The sequence below is a fragment of the Artemia sp. Qi Xiang Cuo genome, chromosome 19 (assembly GCF_049724085.1).
Source record: "Artemia sp. Qi Xiang Cuo chromosome 19, ASM4972408v1, whole genome shotgun sequence".
NCBI lineage: Eukaryota > Metazoa > Arthropoda > Branchiopoda > Anostraca > Artemiidae > Artemia > Artemia sp. Qi Xiang Cuo.
Window position 1 is genome coordinate 41,079,260 of NC_142812.1, and position 17,980 is coordinate 41,097,239.

Genomic DNA, 17,980 nt, shown 5'->3' on the forward strand with positions numbered 1-17,980 from the left:
TTCATTTAAACTTTAATAGCAAACTATTTTTTTGTTTTAAGCTTGATTTTCATATTCAATCTAAGCATTAATCGCTTTAAGGTCTATTTATTCATTTATATTATTACTTGTATGTTTTTTGCTATGATTGTTTATTTAATTTCTGTTCGTTTTGGGTTTCATTTATTCTTTAATAGTAATTTCTAGTCGTTTTGAGTTTGAGTTTTAACAGGTATTTGTATTGTAGTTTTTTTTTTAATTAATTTTTGTTCATTTTTGATTGCAAAAAGTTTCAAGTTTTTATGACATGGGGGGGGGGTTGCTTACTCTCCGATTACTCTTGACTTTAAAAAACGGATCTAGAACTTTCAATTGAAATCGAATGAGGCTTTTTTTAAAGTCTCTACGATTACCTCTTTGATAAAAACCTTATATTTGAACAATAGACAGCTTGCATAACTTGTGGACAGCGATTGACAACAATGAATGGATTGAAAAAATGGCAAGTTTAATTAACGCAATCTTGCGTTAATTAAGTAAATTACGTTACTTTAGACTACGTTAGGGGGCGCCCCCCTCGCCCCTCCCCTGGATCCGCCACTGCCTTACACTCTCTGTTTCTTTCCTTGTTAGGGAGGAGAGCAGATGCCTAACAGGTGTGTGTTAATACCAAAACATTCTAACTCTCATTGGGCCTTCAGGTATAAACAGATTTAGTTCAAAGGAAAGGGTGGGGAAAAAGGGTTTGGGGGGGGGTTATTTGCCCTTCGATCAATTTTGACTCTTAAGAGGTGGACTAAAACTTCCAATTTCAAATCGAATGAGCCCTCTCTTAAGATCATACGAGAATCCCTTCCTGCCCCCGGGCCCTGGGGTGCTTTGTCGACGCCAGAGTTTTGTTACTTAACCTTTCAACTATTTTTAACAAAATGGTATTTTTAACCCTTGCATATAAAGCAGCTATGGCGGGAAAACAATAAAAAGTATTGAAGTTATATAAGATTTATTCATTTATTTATGTTTGTACCGGTTATCTTTATGTTTGTAAGATAAATATATTTTAATTTCTGTTTATTCAGGGTTTTGTTTATTCTTTAACAGTAATTTCTGGTCTTTTTGAGTTTTAACTATAATAGGAATTAATCTCTGCTGGTCCTGAGTTCAATATGGCTCTTTACTCTTCTTAGAAAACTTATTTTTATGTAAGGTTTTTTTTTTTTAATTAATAATAATAAAACATTGAAGCCTTATGCCCTTTGCTATAGACAGCTTAATTACATGCTTCTGAAAAATCAAACCCGATTTTTTCACGCAACAATGAATGGATCGAAATAATAGCTTCTAAAAACAGTAGCTTGGTTATTCCATTTGTCAAACAGTTCGCGGTAACGAACTGTAAGTAAGGAGCGACCCGGCTCAATGGTAACCGAAACTCTAGAAATAGAAATTTTGATACAAATAGATACACCAAAAGAATCAGATTTTAATGCTGATTTCAAATATACAAGTCTGGTCCTACCCATCAAAAGTTGCGCGCCTGAGAAAATTTGGCTGATTTTCGAAAAAAGGGGGAAAGACCCCTTAAAAGTTATAGAATCTTAATGAAAAGCTCACCATCATATTCCGCGTATCAGAGAACCCTACTGTATAGGTTTGAAGCTGTTATCTACAAAAATGTGGAATTTTGAATTTTTTGCCAGGAGAAAGATCACGGGTGCGTGTTTATTTGTTTGTTATTTTTTTTTCCCAGGGCTGATCGTATCGACCCAGTGGTCCTAGAATATCGTGGGACGGCTCATTGGAATGAAAATTAAAAGTTCTAGTGCCCTTTTTAAGTGACCAAAAAAAATGGAGGTCAACTAGGCCCCCTCCCAGGCTCATTTTTTTCCCAAAGTCACCCGATCAAAATTTTGAGATAGCCATTTTGTTCAGCGTGTTCGAAAATATTATAAGTATGTCTTTTAGGATTACTTAATCCCTCGAAGTTCCCGGAGGGAGGGCTGAAAGTTTTGAACTTTACCCAATGCTTACATACAGTATTTGTTATTGGGAAGTATACAAATGTTTTCAGGGGGGATTTTCTGGTAGTGGGGGTGGGGTCGGATTTATTTGGGAGGATCTTTCCACGAAGGTGGTTTTCATGGGGGAAGGGATACTGCTATGAAGGGGACGCCGGACTTCCCAGCATTATTTAAAAAAAGATCAGAAATTTAATATAAAAAAACAAGTTTTTCAACTGCAACAGCAGCAACATCAAAACTTTAAACGAACAGAAAATATTACATATTTGATTGGGTTCACCCCCTAGTCAATACCTCGCTCTTTAAGCCAAAGATTTTTTAGTACTTTCATAACAGCTATTTATTCTAATTAACGGCCTTTGTGATTAAGCGGTCATTTTTAAAGAATTGGAACAAAATTCAAACTTTCGCTTAAAGAGCAAGGTATTAACTAGGGGGCGAACCCCCTAATATACGTATTAAAAATATATGAATATGTTTTGGGCGAAATGATGGAAATGATTGGGGAAATGATGGGCGTGGGGGGGGCTAGTTGCCCTCCAATAGCTTTCGACTGTTAAAAAGGCACAAACCCTTTGAATTTCCAATCGAATGAGCCTGTTTTGAAGTTTCTACGACAACGCCTTCTATAAAAACCTTATATGCCCCCAGGGCATTACTTAAAATTCTTGCCCTGAGGGTTGTAGGAGAGTTTCCTCCTCAAAAATATATTTTATAAATGGAAATCAACTACGCTGAACAAACTGGCTATCTCAAAATTTTTATTGGATGTGTTTGGGGGAATGATGGGCGTGGGGGGGGGGGCTAGTTGCCCTCCAATCATTTTTGACTATTAAAAAGGGTACTAGAACTCTCAATTTTCAATCGAATGAGCCCCCTTTGAAGTTTTTTCGACGACCCCTTCCGTATGAAGTGCCTCTGGGAAAAATAATAATAAATAAATAAATAATAAAACATTGGAGCCGTATGTCCTTTACTATAGGCAACGCTACAGTGTTGCCTCTGATGGCTTTATTTCTGGGTGTGTTTTCCCGCTTTTCGAAAAAAAAAAATACATATTAGCAACATAGAAAAATCTTGTTGCATCAAGTTTTATCAATGATGCTGCTATTGAATATGTGTTTTAATTGTTGTGTCCATCAGTCACGTATTCATGAATTCATTTTAGAAGCCTAAAGCTTGAGATTGGGTTGTAAACGAAAAAAAATTGAGTAATTAAAGGAAACAAAGTAATCATAGGAAACCGTAGTCAGAATTTCATTCACTAAATGTTCTCATTCAAACCTCAATGTTAGAATTGGCATACAGTAGTAAGAATAAACTCGGTTTATAATTATTAGTATGATTAAATAAAAAAAAACATTTTTTTAAACTGAAAGTAAAGGGCGACATTAAAACTTAAAACGAACAGAAATTATTCCGTATATGAAAGGTGTCCCCTCCTCAACGTCTCGCTCTTTACGCTGAAGTTTTTTATTGTTATAAAAAATAGAGTTGCGAGAAAGAGTCAAAGTTTAGCGTAAAGAGCGAGGTGTTGCGGAGGAGACAGCCCCTTTCATGTACCTTCATATATTTGAAATCAGCACCTGATTCTTTTGATGCATCTATTGGCATCAAAATTCCGTTTTTTAGAGTTTCGGTTACTATTGAGCCGGGGCGCTCGTTACTTACAGTTCGTTACCACGAAATGTTTGATCATTACACTTCATAAAACATAATTTATTCTTACATTTCAAATATGTGTCACTCTAGGACAATTTTTCTTGAAAATTCCAGCCTCTATTGAGAAATTGTCACGACCTTCAATCTTAATTTTGAAAACATGACCAAACTTTAACTCATATTTATAGCTCTTTTCATCCCAATTCATCACTAGCTTAGTTTTCCATGTCCTTAAGCAACTAACGATAGTTTTTAAATCTACCTGCACAAAGAGGGTGAGGTGGGAAAGTGTATCCACCCAAGGCCGTATCCAGGGGGGTTAGGGGGTTTGAGCCCTCCCTAAATGTTTGTCCCACTCGTAAAAACTTAACAAAAATGAATATACAAAAAATTGATGCGCATAAAAAAATTGTAAAGCCCCTCCGGAAAGATTCTTTTGTATACCCTCCCCCGAAACAAAAATCCTGAATACGGCCCTAATCCACCGTTATAAAAATCTGACACTTATTATGAAATATGACTTACTATAAAACTGTAAAAGCTCTCCCTTTCCTTGCAATAGATTTTTATACGGATCTGAGTGGAACATTTCACCATCAACAGCAACAATAACAACTTCTTCGTCCATTACAGAAGCATAATGGAGTTCTCCACCACTTTTAAGTATGCTGATTTCCTTGACTCTTTTCCCATCAGGCTGTGCAAGTTGATAAGTAACTCTGGCTCCATAAAATTGAAGATAGTTTCCTGTTCCGTTATTGTTCAGGGATATTTCAAGAAACTGTTTCAGTTCACTACCTTTCAGCTCAGCTAAACCAATTATTGTGCTTGTGGGGTACATCTTAAAAATTTCCTCTAGATTTACCTTCCCTGTAATAATAGAAATACAGTGTATACGAAAGAATAGCAGTTATTACTATAGCCATGATCTTGCAACTGCTGCCGGTGATGACTATAACAATAACGATAATATATCGATAATACTATAATACTAATGATAATAACGACATTAACGATATAACGATAAAAAAAATACTAATGATAATAATATAACGATAATATATCAGTATAAAAGCTTGATAAAACAATTTAATAGTGTTAAAATAGTCTTTTAAAATAAAACGTATTGAAAAAAACAACCAACAAAGGATGGCACTTTATATTAAACATACAAACATGTAAACGCAATCCATCATAAACCTTCAAAACAAGACTGTTCAGTCCTAGTCTAAGGGATTCCCCACGTTTTGAATTTCTGATAAATTGTTGTTCCTCCTTTTTTCTATCAATATAGCACTCCCCAAAAGTTCTTTTCTAAAATTTAAGGATTATTTTCACTTCCCTATAAAATATAAAAAGTTTTCCCAATATCTTTGGACGTTTTTGATGCTTGATTCGACCGTTTACTTTTCCAAGAGGTAACCCTTTCCCTCTAGTACTTACTAAATATTGAACAGGGAAATATTCTTAAGTAAACGTAAACGACCTTCAATGGATTTAACATAGTCCTAAGCCATAGCGCATATTTTAAAATAATGGGGAGGGAAGACCTTAGGACCTCATTTCGCTTTAATACCATTTTTTTTCTGTTTAAAGATACAAATTGGCCTGGCTATTAATTCCTCTCTTCTTTTGGATTGAAAGTAAAACTGTGTTTGAATGGGGCAGGTGGATGTCGCAAGGAAATATGTAAGAGTTGCGGGAACTTCATGGGACGGTGTTAGATAGAGGCTTTGAAACAAATTTACCTGGCTATTAATTCCTCACATCTTTCAGATTGAAAGTAGTTTTGCGTTTAAATGGGGCAGGCGGATGTAGCAAAGAAATATATAAGAGTTGCGGGAACTTTCCAGGATGCTGTTAGAAAGAGGCTTTAAAACAAATTTAACTGGCTGTTAATTCCTCTGATGTTTGGGATTGAAAGTAGAACTGCGTTTGAATGGGGCAGGCGGATGTCGCAAGAAAATATTTAAGAGTTGCGGGAACTTCTCGGGAAAGTGTTAGAAAGAGGCTTTGAAACAAATTTGCCTGGCTATTAATTCCTCTCATCTTTTGGATTGAATGTAGAAATGTGTTTTAAATGGGGCAGGCGGATGTAGCAAGGAAATATTTAAGAGTTGTGGGAACTTCCCGGGATGCTGTTAGAAAGAGGCTTTGAAACAAATTTGACTGGCTGTAAATTCCTCTCATGTTTCGGATTCAAAGTAGAACTGCGTTTAAATGGGGCAGGCGGATGTCGCAAGGGGTTATTTAAGAGTTGCAGGAACTTCTCAGGAAGGTGTTAGAAAGGGGCTTTGAAACAAATTTGCCTGGCTATTAATTCCTCTCAACTTTGGGATTGAAAATAGAAATGCGCTTAAATGGAGCTGGCGGTTGTCGTAAGGAAATATTTAAGAGATGCGGGAACTTCTCGGGAAGGTGTTAGAAAGAGGCTTTGAAACAAATTTGCCTGGCTATTAATTCCTCTCATTTTTCGGATTGAAAGTAGATTTGCGTTTAAATGGGACAGGCGGTTGTCGCAAGGAAATATTTAAGAGCTGCAGGAACTTCTCGGGACGGTGTTAGAAAGAGGCTTTGATACATATTTGCCTGGCTATAAATTCCTCTCATCTTTCGGATTCAAAATAGAACTGCGTTTGAATGGGGCAGGCGGATGTCGCAAGGGAATATTTAAGAGTTGCGGTAACTTCTCGGGAAGGGGTTAGAAAGAGGCTTTGAAACAAATTCGCCTGGCTATTAATTCCTCTCATCTTGCGGATTGGAACTAGAACTGCGTTAGAATAGGGCAAGCGGATGTTGCAAGGAAATATTTAAGAATGGTGGGAGCTTCTCCGGATGGTCTTAGAAAGAGGCTTTGAAACAAATTTGACTGACTATTCATTCCTCTCATCTTTCGGATTGAAAGTAGAAATGCGTTTAAATGGGACATGTGGATGTCGGAAGAAAATATTTAAGAGTTGCAGGAACTTCTCGGGACAGTGTTAGAAAGAGGCTTTGAAACAAATTTGAATGGCTATTAATTCCTCTCATCTTTTGGATTGAAAGTAGAAATGTGTTTAAATGGGCAGGTGGATGTCGTAAGGAAATACTTAAGAGTTGCGGGAACTTAGCGGGACGGTGTTAGTAAGAGGCTTTGAAACAAATCTGCCTGGCTATTAATTCCTCTCTTCTTTCGGATTGAAAGTAGAAATGAGTTCAAATGGATCAGGCGGATGTCGCAAAGAAATATGAAAGAGTTACGGGAACTTCCCGGAATGCTGTTAGAAAGAGGCTTTTAACCAAATTTGGCTGACTATAAATTCCTCTCATCTTTTGGATTGAAAGTAAAACTGTGTTTGAATGGGGTAGGTGGATGTCGCAAGGAAATATTTAAGAGTTGCGGGAACTTCATGGGATGGTGTTAGAAAGAGGCTTTGAAACAAATTTACCTGGCTATTAATTCCTCTCATCTTTCGGATTGCAAGTAGATTTTCGTTTAAATGGGACAGGTGGATGTCACAGGGAAATATTTAAGAGTTGCGGGAACTTCCCGGGATGCTGTTAGAAAGAGGCTTTAAAACAAATTTACCTGAATATTAATTCCTCTCATCTTTCGGATTGAAAGTAGAACTGCGTTTGAATGGTGCATGCGGATGTCGCAAGGAAATATTTAAGAGTTGCGGGGACTTCTCGGGACAGTGTTAGAAAGAGGCTTTGAAACAAATTTGCCTGGCTATTAATTCCTCTCATTCTTTGGATTGACTGTACAAATGTGTTTTTAATGGGGCATGCGGATATCAAAAGGAAATGTGTAAGAGTTGCAGGAACTTCTCGGAACGGTTTTAGAATGAGGCTTTGAAACAAATCTAACTGATTATTAATTTCTATCATCTTTTGGATTGAAATTAGAAATGCATTTAAATGGGACAGGCGGATGCCGCAAGAAAATATTTAAGAGTTGCGGGAACTTCCCGGGATGGTGTTAGAAAGAGGCCTTTAACCAAATTTGCCTGGCTGTAAATTCCTCTAATCTTTTGGATTGAAAGTAAAACTGTGTTTGAATGGGGTAGGTGGATGTCGCAAGGAAATATTTAAGAGTTGCGGGAACTTCATGGGACGGTGTCAGAAAGAGGCTCTGAAACAAACTTACCTGGCTATTAATCCCTCTCATCTTTCGGATTGAAAGTAGAATTTCGTTTGAATGGGGCAGGTGGATGTCACAAGGAAATATATAAGAGTTGCGGAAACTTCCCGGGATGCTGTTAGAAAGAGGCTTTAAAACAAATTTACCTGAATATTAATTCCTCTAATCTTTCGGATTGAAAGTAGAAATGCGTTTAAATGGCGCAGGCGGATGTCGCAAGGAAATATTTAAGAGTTGCGGGGACTTCTCGGGACAGTGTTAGAAAGAGGCTTTGAAACAAATTTGCCTGGCTATTAATTCCTCTCATCTTTTGGATTGACTGTACAAATGTGTTTTTAATGGGGCATGCGGATATCGCAAGGAAATGTTTAAGATTTGCAGGAACTTCCCGGGATGGTGTTAGAAAGTGGCTTTGAAACAAATTTCCCTGGCTATTAATTCCTATCATCTTTCGGATTGAAAGTAGAAATGCGTTTAAATGGGACACACGGATGTCGCAAGGAAATATTTAAGAGTTGCGGGAACTTCCCGGGATGGTGTTAGAAAGAGGCTTTTAACCAAATTTGCCTGGCTATAAATTCCTCTAATCTTTTGGATTGAAAGTAAAACTGTGTTTGAATGGGGTAGGTGGATGTCGCAAGGAAATATTTAAGAGTTGCGGGAACTTCATGGGATGGTGTTAGAAAAAGGCTTTGAAACAAAATTACCTGGCTATTAATCCCTCTCATCTTTCGGATTGAAAGTAGATTTGCGTTTAAATGGGACAGGTGGATGTCACAGGGAAATATATAAGAGTTGCGGGAACTTCCCAGGATGCTGTTAGAAAGAGGCTTTAAAACAAATTTACCTGAATATTAATTCCTCTCATCTTTCGGATTGTAAGTAGAACTGCGTTTAAATGGGGCAGGCGGATGTCGCAAGGAAATATTTAAGAGTTGCGGGGACTTCTCGGGACAGTGTTAGAAAGAGGCTTTGAAACAAATTTGCCTGGCTATTAATTCCTCTCATCCTTTGGATTGACTGTACAAATGTGTTTTAAATGGGGCAGGCGGATGTCGCAAGGAAATATTTAAGAGTTGCGGGAACTTCATGGGACGGTGTCAGAAAGAGGCTCTGAAACAAACTTACCTGGCTATTAATCCCTCTTATCTTTCGGATTGAAAGTAGATTTGCGTTTAAATGGGACAGGCGGATGTCGCAAGGAAATATTTAAGAGTTGCGGAAACTTCCCGGGATGCTGTTAGAAAGAGGCTTTAAAACAAATTTACCTGGCTATTAATTCCTCTGATCTTTCGGATTGAAAGTAGAATTGCGTTTGAATGGGGCAGGCGGATGTCGCAAGGAAATATTTAAGAGTTGCGGAAACTTCCCGGGATGCTGTTAGAAAGAGGCTTTGAAACAAATTTGTGTGGCTATTAATTCCTCTCATCTTTCGGATTGAAAGTAGAAATGCGTTTTAATGGGGCTGGCGGATGTCGTAAGGAATTATTTAAGAGCTGCGGGAACTTCTCGGGATGCTGTTAGAAAGAGGCTTTGAAACAAATTTACGTGGCTATCAATTCCTCTCATCTTTCGGATTGAATGTAGAACTGCGTTTGAATGCGGCAGGCGGATGTCGCAAGGAAATATTTAAGAGTTGAGGGAACTTCTTGGGAGGGTGTTAGAAAGAGGCTTTGAAGCAAATTTGCCTGGCTATTAATTCCTCACATCTTGCGGATTGGAACTAGAACTGCGTTAGAATAGGGCAGGCGGATGTTGCACGGAAATATTTAAGAGTTGCGGAAACTTCTCGGAACGGTGTTAGAAAGAGGCTTTGAAACAAATTTGCCTGGCTATTAATTCCTCTCATCTTTCGGATTGACTGTACAAATGTGTTTTAAATGGGGCAGGCGGATGTCGCAAGGAAATATTTAAGAGTTGCCGGAAACTTCTTTTGAGAACTGCGTTTGAATGCGGCAGGCGGATGTCGCAAGGAAATATTTAAGAGTTGCGGGAACTTCTCGGGAAGGTGTTAGAAAGAGGCTTTGAAGAAAATTTGCCTGGCTATTAATTCCTCTCATATTGCGGATTGGAACTAGAACTGCGTTAGAATAGGGCAAGCGGATGTTGCAAGGAAATATTTAAGAGTTGCGGGAACTTCTCGGGACGGTGTTAGAAAGGGGCTTTGAAACAAATTTGCCTGGCTATTAATTTCTCTCATCTTTCGGATGGAAAGTAGATTTGCGTTTAAATGGGACAGGCGGATGTTGCAAGGAAATATTTAAGAGTTGCGAGAACTTGTCGGGACGGTGTTAGAAAGAAGATTTGAAACAATTTTGCCTGGCTATTAATTCCTCTCATCTTTTGGACTGAAAGTAGAAATGCGTTTAAATGGGACAGACGAATGTCATAAGGAAATATTTAAGAGTTGCGGGAACTTCTTGGGACGGTGATAGAAAGAGGCTTTGAAACAAATTTGCCTGGCTATTAATTCCTCTCATCTTTCGGATTGAAAGTAGAAATGAATTTAAATGGAGCAGGCGGATGTCGCAAAGAAATATTTAAGAGTTATGGGAACTTCCCGGGATGGTGTTAGAAAGAGGCTTTGAAACAATTTTGGCTGGCTATTAATTCCTCTTATCTTTCTGACTGAAAGTGGAAAAGCGTTTAAATGGGACAGAAGAATGTCACAAGGAAACGTTTAAGAGCTATAGGAACTTCTTAGGATTCTGTTAAAAAGAGGCTTTGAAACAAATATGCCTAGCTATTAATTACTATCATATTTTGGATTGAAAGTAAAAATAAGTTTAAAAGGAACAGGGGTATGCTAGAAGAATATATTGAAGAGGTGCGGAAAGTTCTTGGGAGGTTGTTAGAAAGAGGCTTTGAATCAAATTTGCCTGGCTATTAATTCCTCTCATCTTTTGGATTGAAAGTAGAGATGCGTTTAAATGGGTCAGGCGGATGTCGCAAGGAAATATTTAAGAGTTGCGGGAACTTCTCGGGACGGTGTTAGAAAGAGGCTTTGAAACAAATTTTCCTGGATATTAATTCCTCTCATCTTTTGGATTGAAAGTAAAAATAAGTTTAAATGGGACACGCGTGTGTCACAAGAAAATATTTAAGAGTTGCGGGAACTTCTCGGGACGGTGTTAGAAAGAGGCTTTGAAACACATTTGACTGGCTATTAAATCCTCTAATCTTTCGCATTGTAAGTAGAAATGCGTTTAAATGGAACAGGTGAGTGTCGCAAGAAAATATTTAAGAGTTGCGGGAACTTTTCGGGACGGTGTTAGAAAGAGGCTTTGAAACAAATTTGACTCGCTATTAATTCCTCTCATATTTCGGATCGGAAGAGGAAATGCGTTTAAATGGGGCAGGCGGATGTCGTAAGGAAATATTTAAGAGTTGAGAGAAATTCTCTGGACGTTGTTAGAAAGATGCTTTGAAATAAATTTGCCTGGCTATTAATTCCTCTCATCTTTCAGATTGAAAGTAGAGATGCGTTTAAATGGGGTTGGCGGATGTCGCAAGGAATTATTTAATAGTTGTGGGAACTTCTCGGGACGGTGTTAGAAAGATGCTTTGAAACAAATTTGCCTGGCTATTAATTCCTCTCATCTTTCGGATTGAAAGTAGAAATGCGTTTTAATGGGACAGGCGGATGTCGTAAGGATATATTTAAGAGTTGCGGGAACTTCTCGGTACGGTGTTAGAAAGAGGCTTTGAAACAAATTTGCCTGACTATTAATTCCTCTTATCTTTCAGATTGAAAGTAGAAATGCGTTTAAATGGGACAGGCGGAGGTCGTAAGGATATATTTAAGAGTTGCGGGAACTTTTCAGGGCGGTGTTAGAAAGATGCTTTGAAACAAATTTGCCTGACTATTAATTCCTCTCATCTTTCGGATTGAAAGTAGAACTGCGTTTAAATGGGACAGGCGGATGTCGTAATGATATATTTAAGAGTTGCGGGAACTTCTCGGTACGGTGTTAGAAAGAGGCTTTGAAACAAATTTGCCTGACTATTAATTCCTCTTATCTTTCAGATTAAAAGTGGAAATGCGTTTAAATGGGACAGACGGATGTCGTAAGGAAATATTTAAGAGTTGCGGGAACTTTTCAGGACGGTGTTAGAAAGATGCTTTGAAACAAATTTGCCTGGCTATTAATTCCTCTCATCTTTCGGATTGAAAGTAGAGATGCGTTTAAATGGGGTTGGTGGATGTCGCAAGGAATTATTTAATAGTTGTGGGAACTTCTCGGGACGGTGTTAGAAAGATGCTTTGAAACAAATTTGCCTGACTATTAATTCCTCTCATCTTTCGGATGGAAAGTAGAAATGCGTTTGAATGGGAAAGGTGGAGGTCGCAATTATATATTTAAGAGTTGCGAAAACTTCTCGAGACAGTGTTATAAAGAGGATTTGAAACATTTTCGCCTGGCTATTAATTCCTGTCATCTTTTAGACGGAAAATAAAACTGCGTTTAATTGGGGCAGGTGGATGTCCCAAGGAAATATTTAAGAGTTGCGGGAAATTCTCCGGAAGGTGTTATAAAGAAGCTTTGAAACAAATGTGCCTGGCTATTAATTCCTCTCATCTTTCGGATTGAAAGTAGAAATGCGTTTAAATGGGACAGGTGGATGTCACAAGAAAATATTTAAGAGTTACGGGAACTTCTCGGGATGGTCTTATAAAGAGGATTTAAAACACATTTTCCTGACTATTAAGTACTATCATCTTTCTCATTGAAAGTGAAAATGCGTTGAAAATGAGCAGGCGGACGCCACAAGGAAATATTTAAGAGTTACGGAAAGTTTTCGGGACGGTGTTAGAAAGAGGCTTTGAAACAAATTTGACTGGCTATTAAATTCTCTCATGTTTTTGACTGAAAGTAGATTTGCGTTTAAATGGGACAGGTGGATGTCGCAAGGAAATATTTAAGAGTTGTAGGAACTTCTCGGGATGGTGTTAGAAAGAGGATTTGAAACAAATTTGCCTGGCTATTAATTCGTCTCATCTTTCGGATTGAAAGAGGAAATACGTTTAAATAGGACAGGTGGATGTTGAAAAAAAATATTTAAGAGTTGCGGGAATTTCTAGGGACGGTGATAGAAAGAGGCTTTTAAACAAATTTTCCTGGCTGTTAATTCCTCTCATCTTTCGGATTGAAAGTAGAAATGCGTTTTAATGGGGTAGGCGGATGTCGTAAGGAGATATTTAAGAGTTGCGGGAACTTCTCGGGACGGTGTTAGAAAGAGGCTTTGAAACAAATTTGACTGGCTATTAATCCCTTTCATCTTTCAGATTGAAAGTGGAAAAGCGCTTAAATGGGACAGACGGATGTCGTAAGGAAATATTTAAGAGCTGCGGGAAGTTTTCGGGACGGTGATAGAAAGATGCTTTGGAATAAATTTGCCTGGTTATTAATTCCTCTCATCTTTCTGACTGGAAGAAGAAATGCGTTTAAATGGGGCAGGCGGATGTCGTAAGGAAATATTTAAGAGTTGCGGGATCTTCTTGGGGCGGTGTTAGAAAGAGGCTTTGAAACAAATTTGACTCGCTATTAATTCCTCTCATATTTCGGATTGGAAGAGGAAATTCGTTTAAATGGGGCAGGCGGATGTTGTAAGGAAATATTTAAGAGTTGCGGGAACTTCTTGAGACGGTGATAGAAAGAGGCTTTGGAACAAATTTGACTGGTTATTAATTCCTCTCATCTTTCTGACTGGAAGAAGAAATGCGTTTAAATGGGGCAGGCGGATGTCGTAAGGAAATATTTAAGAGTTGCGGGATCTTCTTGGGGCGGTGTTAGAAAGAGGATTTGAAACAAATTTGCCTGGCTATTAATTCGTCTCATCTTTCGGATTGAAAGAGGAAATTCGTTTAAATGGGGCAGGCGGATGTTGAAAGGAAATATTTAAGAGTTGCGGGAACTTCCAGGGATGGTGTTAGAAAGAGGCTTTTCAATAAATTTTCCTGGCTGTTAATTCCGCTCATCTTTCGGAATGAAAGTAGAAATGCGTTTTAATGGGGTAGGTGGATGTCTACTACTACTACTAACAACTCACCGCAGCACCATGCCGCCTGAGGCCAACACACCTACACACGCTCCACCTCTATCCCAATTGTTCCAAGGCTTCCCTTTTTACGCCCACTGACAAAGTTCCCGTTTCCTTTAAATTTTTCACTATGAGGTTCTCCTACCCCAGACAAGGACGACCTGCTTTCTGCTTAGCCCTAGATGGTTGGCCGAAAAGAACAATCCTCGTCAATCTGTCATCCTTTATCCGCACAACGTGCCCTACCCACCTCAACCTTTCTTTCATTATAGCCCTAGAGAGCGGTATTGAACCACATTTTGCGTATAGCCTATTGTTTGAAATACGGTCAGTCAGCCGTATACCCGGAACAATCCTTAAGCAATTTCTCTGGAAAACATCTAGCAAATCTTCGTCCGCTTTTCGAAGCGTCCATACTAAGAGCCATATTTGACCACTGTCATCACAGTAGCTTCTAATATTCTAATCTTTGTTTGATGACTTATCTTCCTATTCTTCCAGACTTTTTTTACTGTGAAAAAATACCCTGAGCCTTGGCTATTCTATATTTAACATCTTCACTGCTCCCACTATCTTTAGTAATAATACTGCCAAAGTAAGTGAAGCTGCCCACCTGATCAGTCTTTTTATCACCCAATGTCACCTTTTCGTCGTATCTTATTCCTAACATCAGTGACTTGTTCTTCCTAACATTAATTTTCAAGCCAATGCTAGCACCCTGAACTCGCAAAACCTTTAAAAATTCATTCATTTTGCTCACACTTTCATCTAGGATTCTTAAATCATCAGCAAAATCCAAGTCCAGGAGACTTTTTCCTCCCCATTTCATTCCATGGCCTTCCATTGCCTTTCCTGTGCTCCTTAAAACAAAGTCCATCAAAATAATCCATACAAAGGGGGATAGAACACAACCCTGCTTAACTCCTGATTTAATACAAAACCATGCGTTTTAATGGGGCTGGCGGATGTCGTAAGGAATTATTTAAGAGTTGCGGGAACTTCTCGGGAAGGTGTTAGAAAGAGGCTTTGAAACAAATTTGCCTTGGTATTAATTCTTCTAATCTTTCGGATTGAAAGTAGAAATGCGTTTGAATGCGGCAGGCGGATGTCGCAAGGAAATATTTAAGAGTTGAGGGAACTTCTTGGGAGGGTGTTAGAAAGAGGCTTTGAAGCAAATTTGACTGGCTATTAATTCCTCACATCTTGCGGATTGTAACTAGAACTGCGTTAGAATAGGGCAGGCGGATGTTGCAAGGAAATATTTAAGAGTTGCGGGAACTTCTCGGGACGGTGTTAGAAAGAGGCTTTGAAACAAATTTGCCTGGCTATTAATTCCTCTCATCTTTTGGATTGACTGTACAAATGTGTTTTAAATGGGGCAGGCGGATGTAGCAAGGAAATATTTAAGAGTTGCCGGAAACTTCTTAGGACAGTGTTAGAAAGAGGCTTTGAAACAAATTTGACTGGCTATTAATTTCTCTCATCTTTCGGATGGAAACTAGATTTGCGTTTAAATGGGACAGGTGGATGTCCCAAGAAAATATTTGAGAGTTGCGGTAACTTCTCGGGAAGGTCTTAGAATGGAGCTTTGAAACAAATTTGACTGGCTATTAAATTCTCTCATGTTTCTGACGGAAAGTAGATTTGCGTTTAAAGGGGACAGGCGGATGTCGCAATGATATATTTAAGAGTTGGGGGAACTTCTCGGGACGGTGTTAGAAAGAGGATTTGAAACAATTTTGCCTGGCTATTAATTCCTCTCATCTTTTGGACTGAAAGTAGAAATGCGCTTAAATGGGACAGACGAATGTCATAAGGAAATATTTAAGAGTTGCGGGAACTTCTTGGGACGGTGATAGAAAGAGGCTTTGAAACAAATTTGCCTGGCTATTAATTCCTCTCATCTTTCGGATTGAAAGTAGAAATGAATTCAAATGGAGCAGGCGGATGTCGCAAAGAAATATTTAAGAGTTACGGGAACTTCCCGGAATGGTGTTAGAAAGAGGCTTTGAAACAAATTTGGCTGACTATTAATTCCTCTCATCTTTTTGATTGAAAGTAGAAATGCGCTTAAATGGGACAGAAGGATGTCGTAAGGAAATATTTAAGAGTTGCGGGAACTTCTTGGGACGGTGATAAAAAGACGCTTTGAAATTTTCCTGGCTATTAATTCCTCTCATATTTTGGATTGAAAGTGAAAATAAGTTTAAAAGGGACAGGTGTGCGTTAGAAGAATATATTGAAGAGTTGCAGGAACTTCTCGGGACGGTGTTATAAAGAGGATTTGAAACACATTTGAGTGGCTATTAATTCCTCTCATCTTTTGGATTGAAAGTAGAGATGCGTTGAGAAGGGGCAGGCGGATGTCACAAAGAAATATTTAAGAGTTGCGGGAACTTCTCGGGACGGTTTTAGAAAGAGGCTTTGAAACAAATTTGCGTGGCTATTAATTCCTCTCACCTTTCGGATTGAAAGTAAAAATGCGTTTAAATGGGGCAGGCGGATGTCACAAGAAAATATTTAAGAGTTGCGGGAACTTCTCGGGACGGTGTTAGAAAGAGGCTTTGAAACAAATATGACTGGCTATTAATTCCTCTCATCTTTCGGATTGAAAGTAGAAATTCGTTGAAATGGGGCAGGCGGATGTCGCAAGAAAATATTTAAGAGTTGCGGGAACTTCTCGGGACGGTGATAGAAAGAGGCTTTGAAACAAATTTGCCCGGCTATTAATTTCTCTAATCTTTCGGATTGAAAGTAGAAATGCGTTTAAACGGGACGGGTGAGTGTCGCAAGAAAATATTGAAGAGTTGCGGGAACTTCTCGGGACGGTGTTAGAAAGAGGCTTTGAAACTAATCTGCCTGGTTATTCTTTCCTCTCATCTTTCGGACTGGAAGAAGAAATACATTTAAATAGGGCATGCAGATGTCGCAAGGAAATATTTAAGAGTTGCGAGAACTTCTCAGGACGTTGTTAGAAAGATGCTTTGAAACAAATTTGCCTGGCTATTAATTCCTCTCATCTTTCAGATTGAAAGTAGAGATGCGTTTAAATGGGGTTGGTGGATGTCGCAAGGAAATATTTAATAGTTGTGGGAACTTCTCGGGACGGTGTTAGAAAGATGCTTTGAAACAATTTTGCCTGGCTATAAATTTCTGTCATATTTTGGACGCGATCTAAAAATGCGTTTGAAGACGACAGACAAATGTCACAAGGAGATATTTAAGAGTTAAAAGAACTTCTTGAGAGGGTGTTATAAAGAAGTTTTGAAACAATTTTGACTGGCTATTAATTCCTCTCATCTTTCAGACTGAAAGTAGAAATGCGTTTAAATGGGACAGGCGGATGTCGTAAGGAAATATTTAAGAGCTGCGGGAACTTTTCAGGACGGTGTTAGAAAGATGCTTTGAAACAAATTTGCATCTAGCAAATTTGCATCTAGCTAGATGAAACAAACATCTAGCAAATCTTCGTCCACTTTTCGAAGCGTCCATACTAAGAGCCATATTTGACCACTGTCATCACAGTAGCTTCTAATATTCTAATCTTTGTTTGATGACTTATCTTCCTATTCTTCCAGACTTTTTTTAACTGTGAAAAAATACCCTGAGCCTTGGCTATTCTATATTTAACATCTTCACTGCTCCCACTATCTTTACTAATAATACTACCAAGGTAAGTGAAGCTGCCCACCTGCTCAATCTTTTCATTACCCAGCGTCACCTTTTCATCTTCACTTATTCCTAGCCTTAGTGACTTAGTCTTCCTAACATTAATTTTCAAACCAATTCTAGCACCCTGAACTCGCAAAATCTCTAAAACTTCATTCATTTTGCTCACACTTTCATCTAGGATTCTTAAATCATCAGCATAATTCAAGTCCAGGGGACTTTTTCCTCCCCATTTGATTCCGTGGTCTCCCATTGCCATTTCTGTGCACCTTAAGACAAAGTCCATCAACATAACCCATATAAAGGCAGATAGAACACAACCCTGCTTTACTCCTGATTTAATATAAAACCAGGTGCTAACCTCATTTACTACCTTAACCGCAGCAGTGTTATTCTCATACATAGCACTAATCACTTTAATGTATTTGTCTGGTATACCATACAAGGATAAAACCTTTACTAAAGCTCTTCTAGGCGGATGTCG

General features: G+C 38.5%; 1 protein-coding gene across 2 annotated transcripts in view; it reads right to left on the bottom strand.

Moving 5' to 3' along the window:
- The window catches only part of LOC148940845 (5'-nucleotidase-like), a 143,751-nt gene that overhangs the window by 27,926 nt on the left and 97,845 nt on the right, over positions 1-17,980 (bottom strand). For both annotated transcript variants that reach the window (XM_089104762.1, XM_089104761.1), the window contains one exon: positions 4,188-4,532. In XM_089104762.1, coding sequence (XP_088960888.1) covers positions 4,188-4,532 — 345 coding nt within the window. The remainder of the gene's footprint in view (positions 1-4,187; positions 4,533-17,980) is intronic.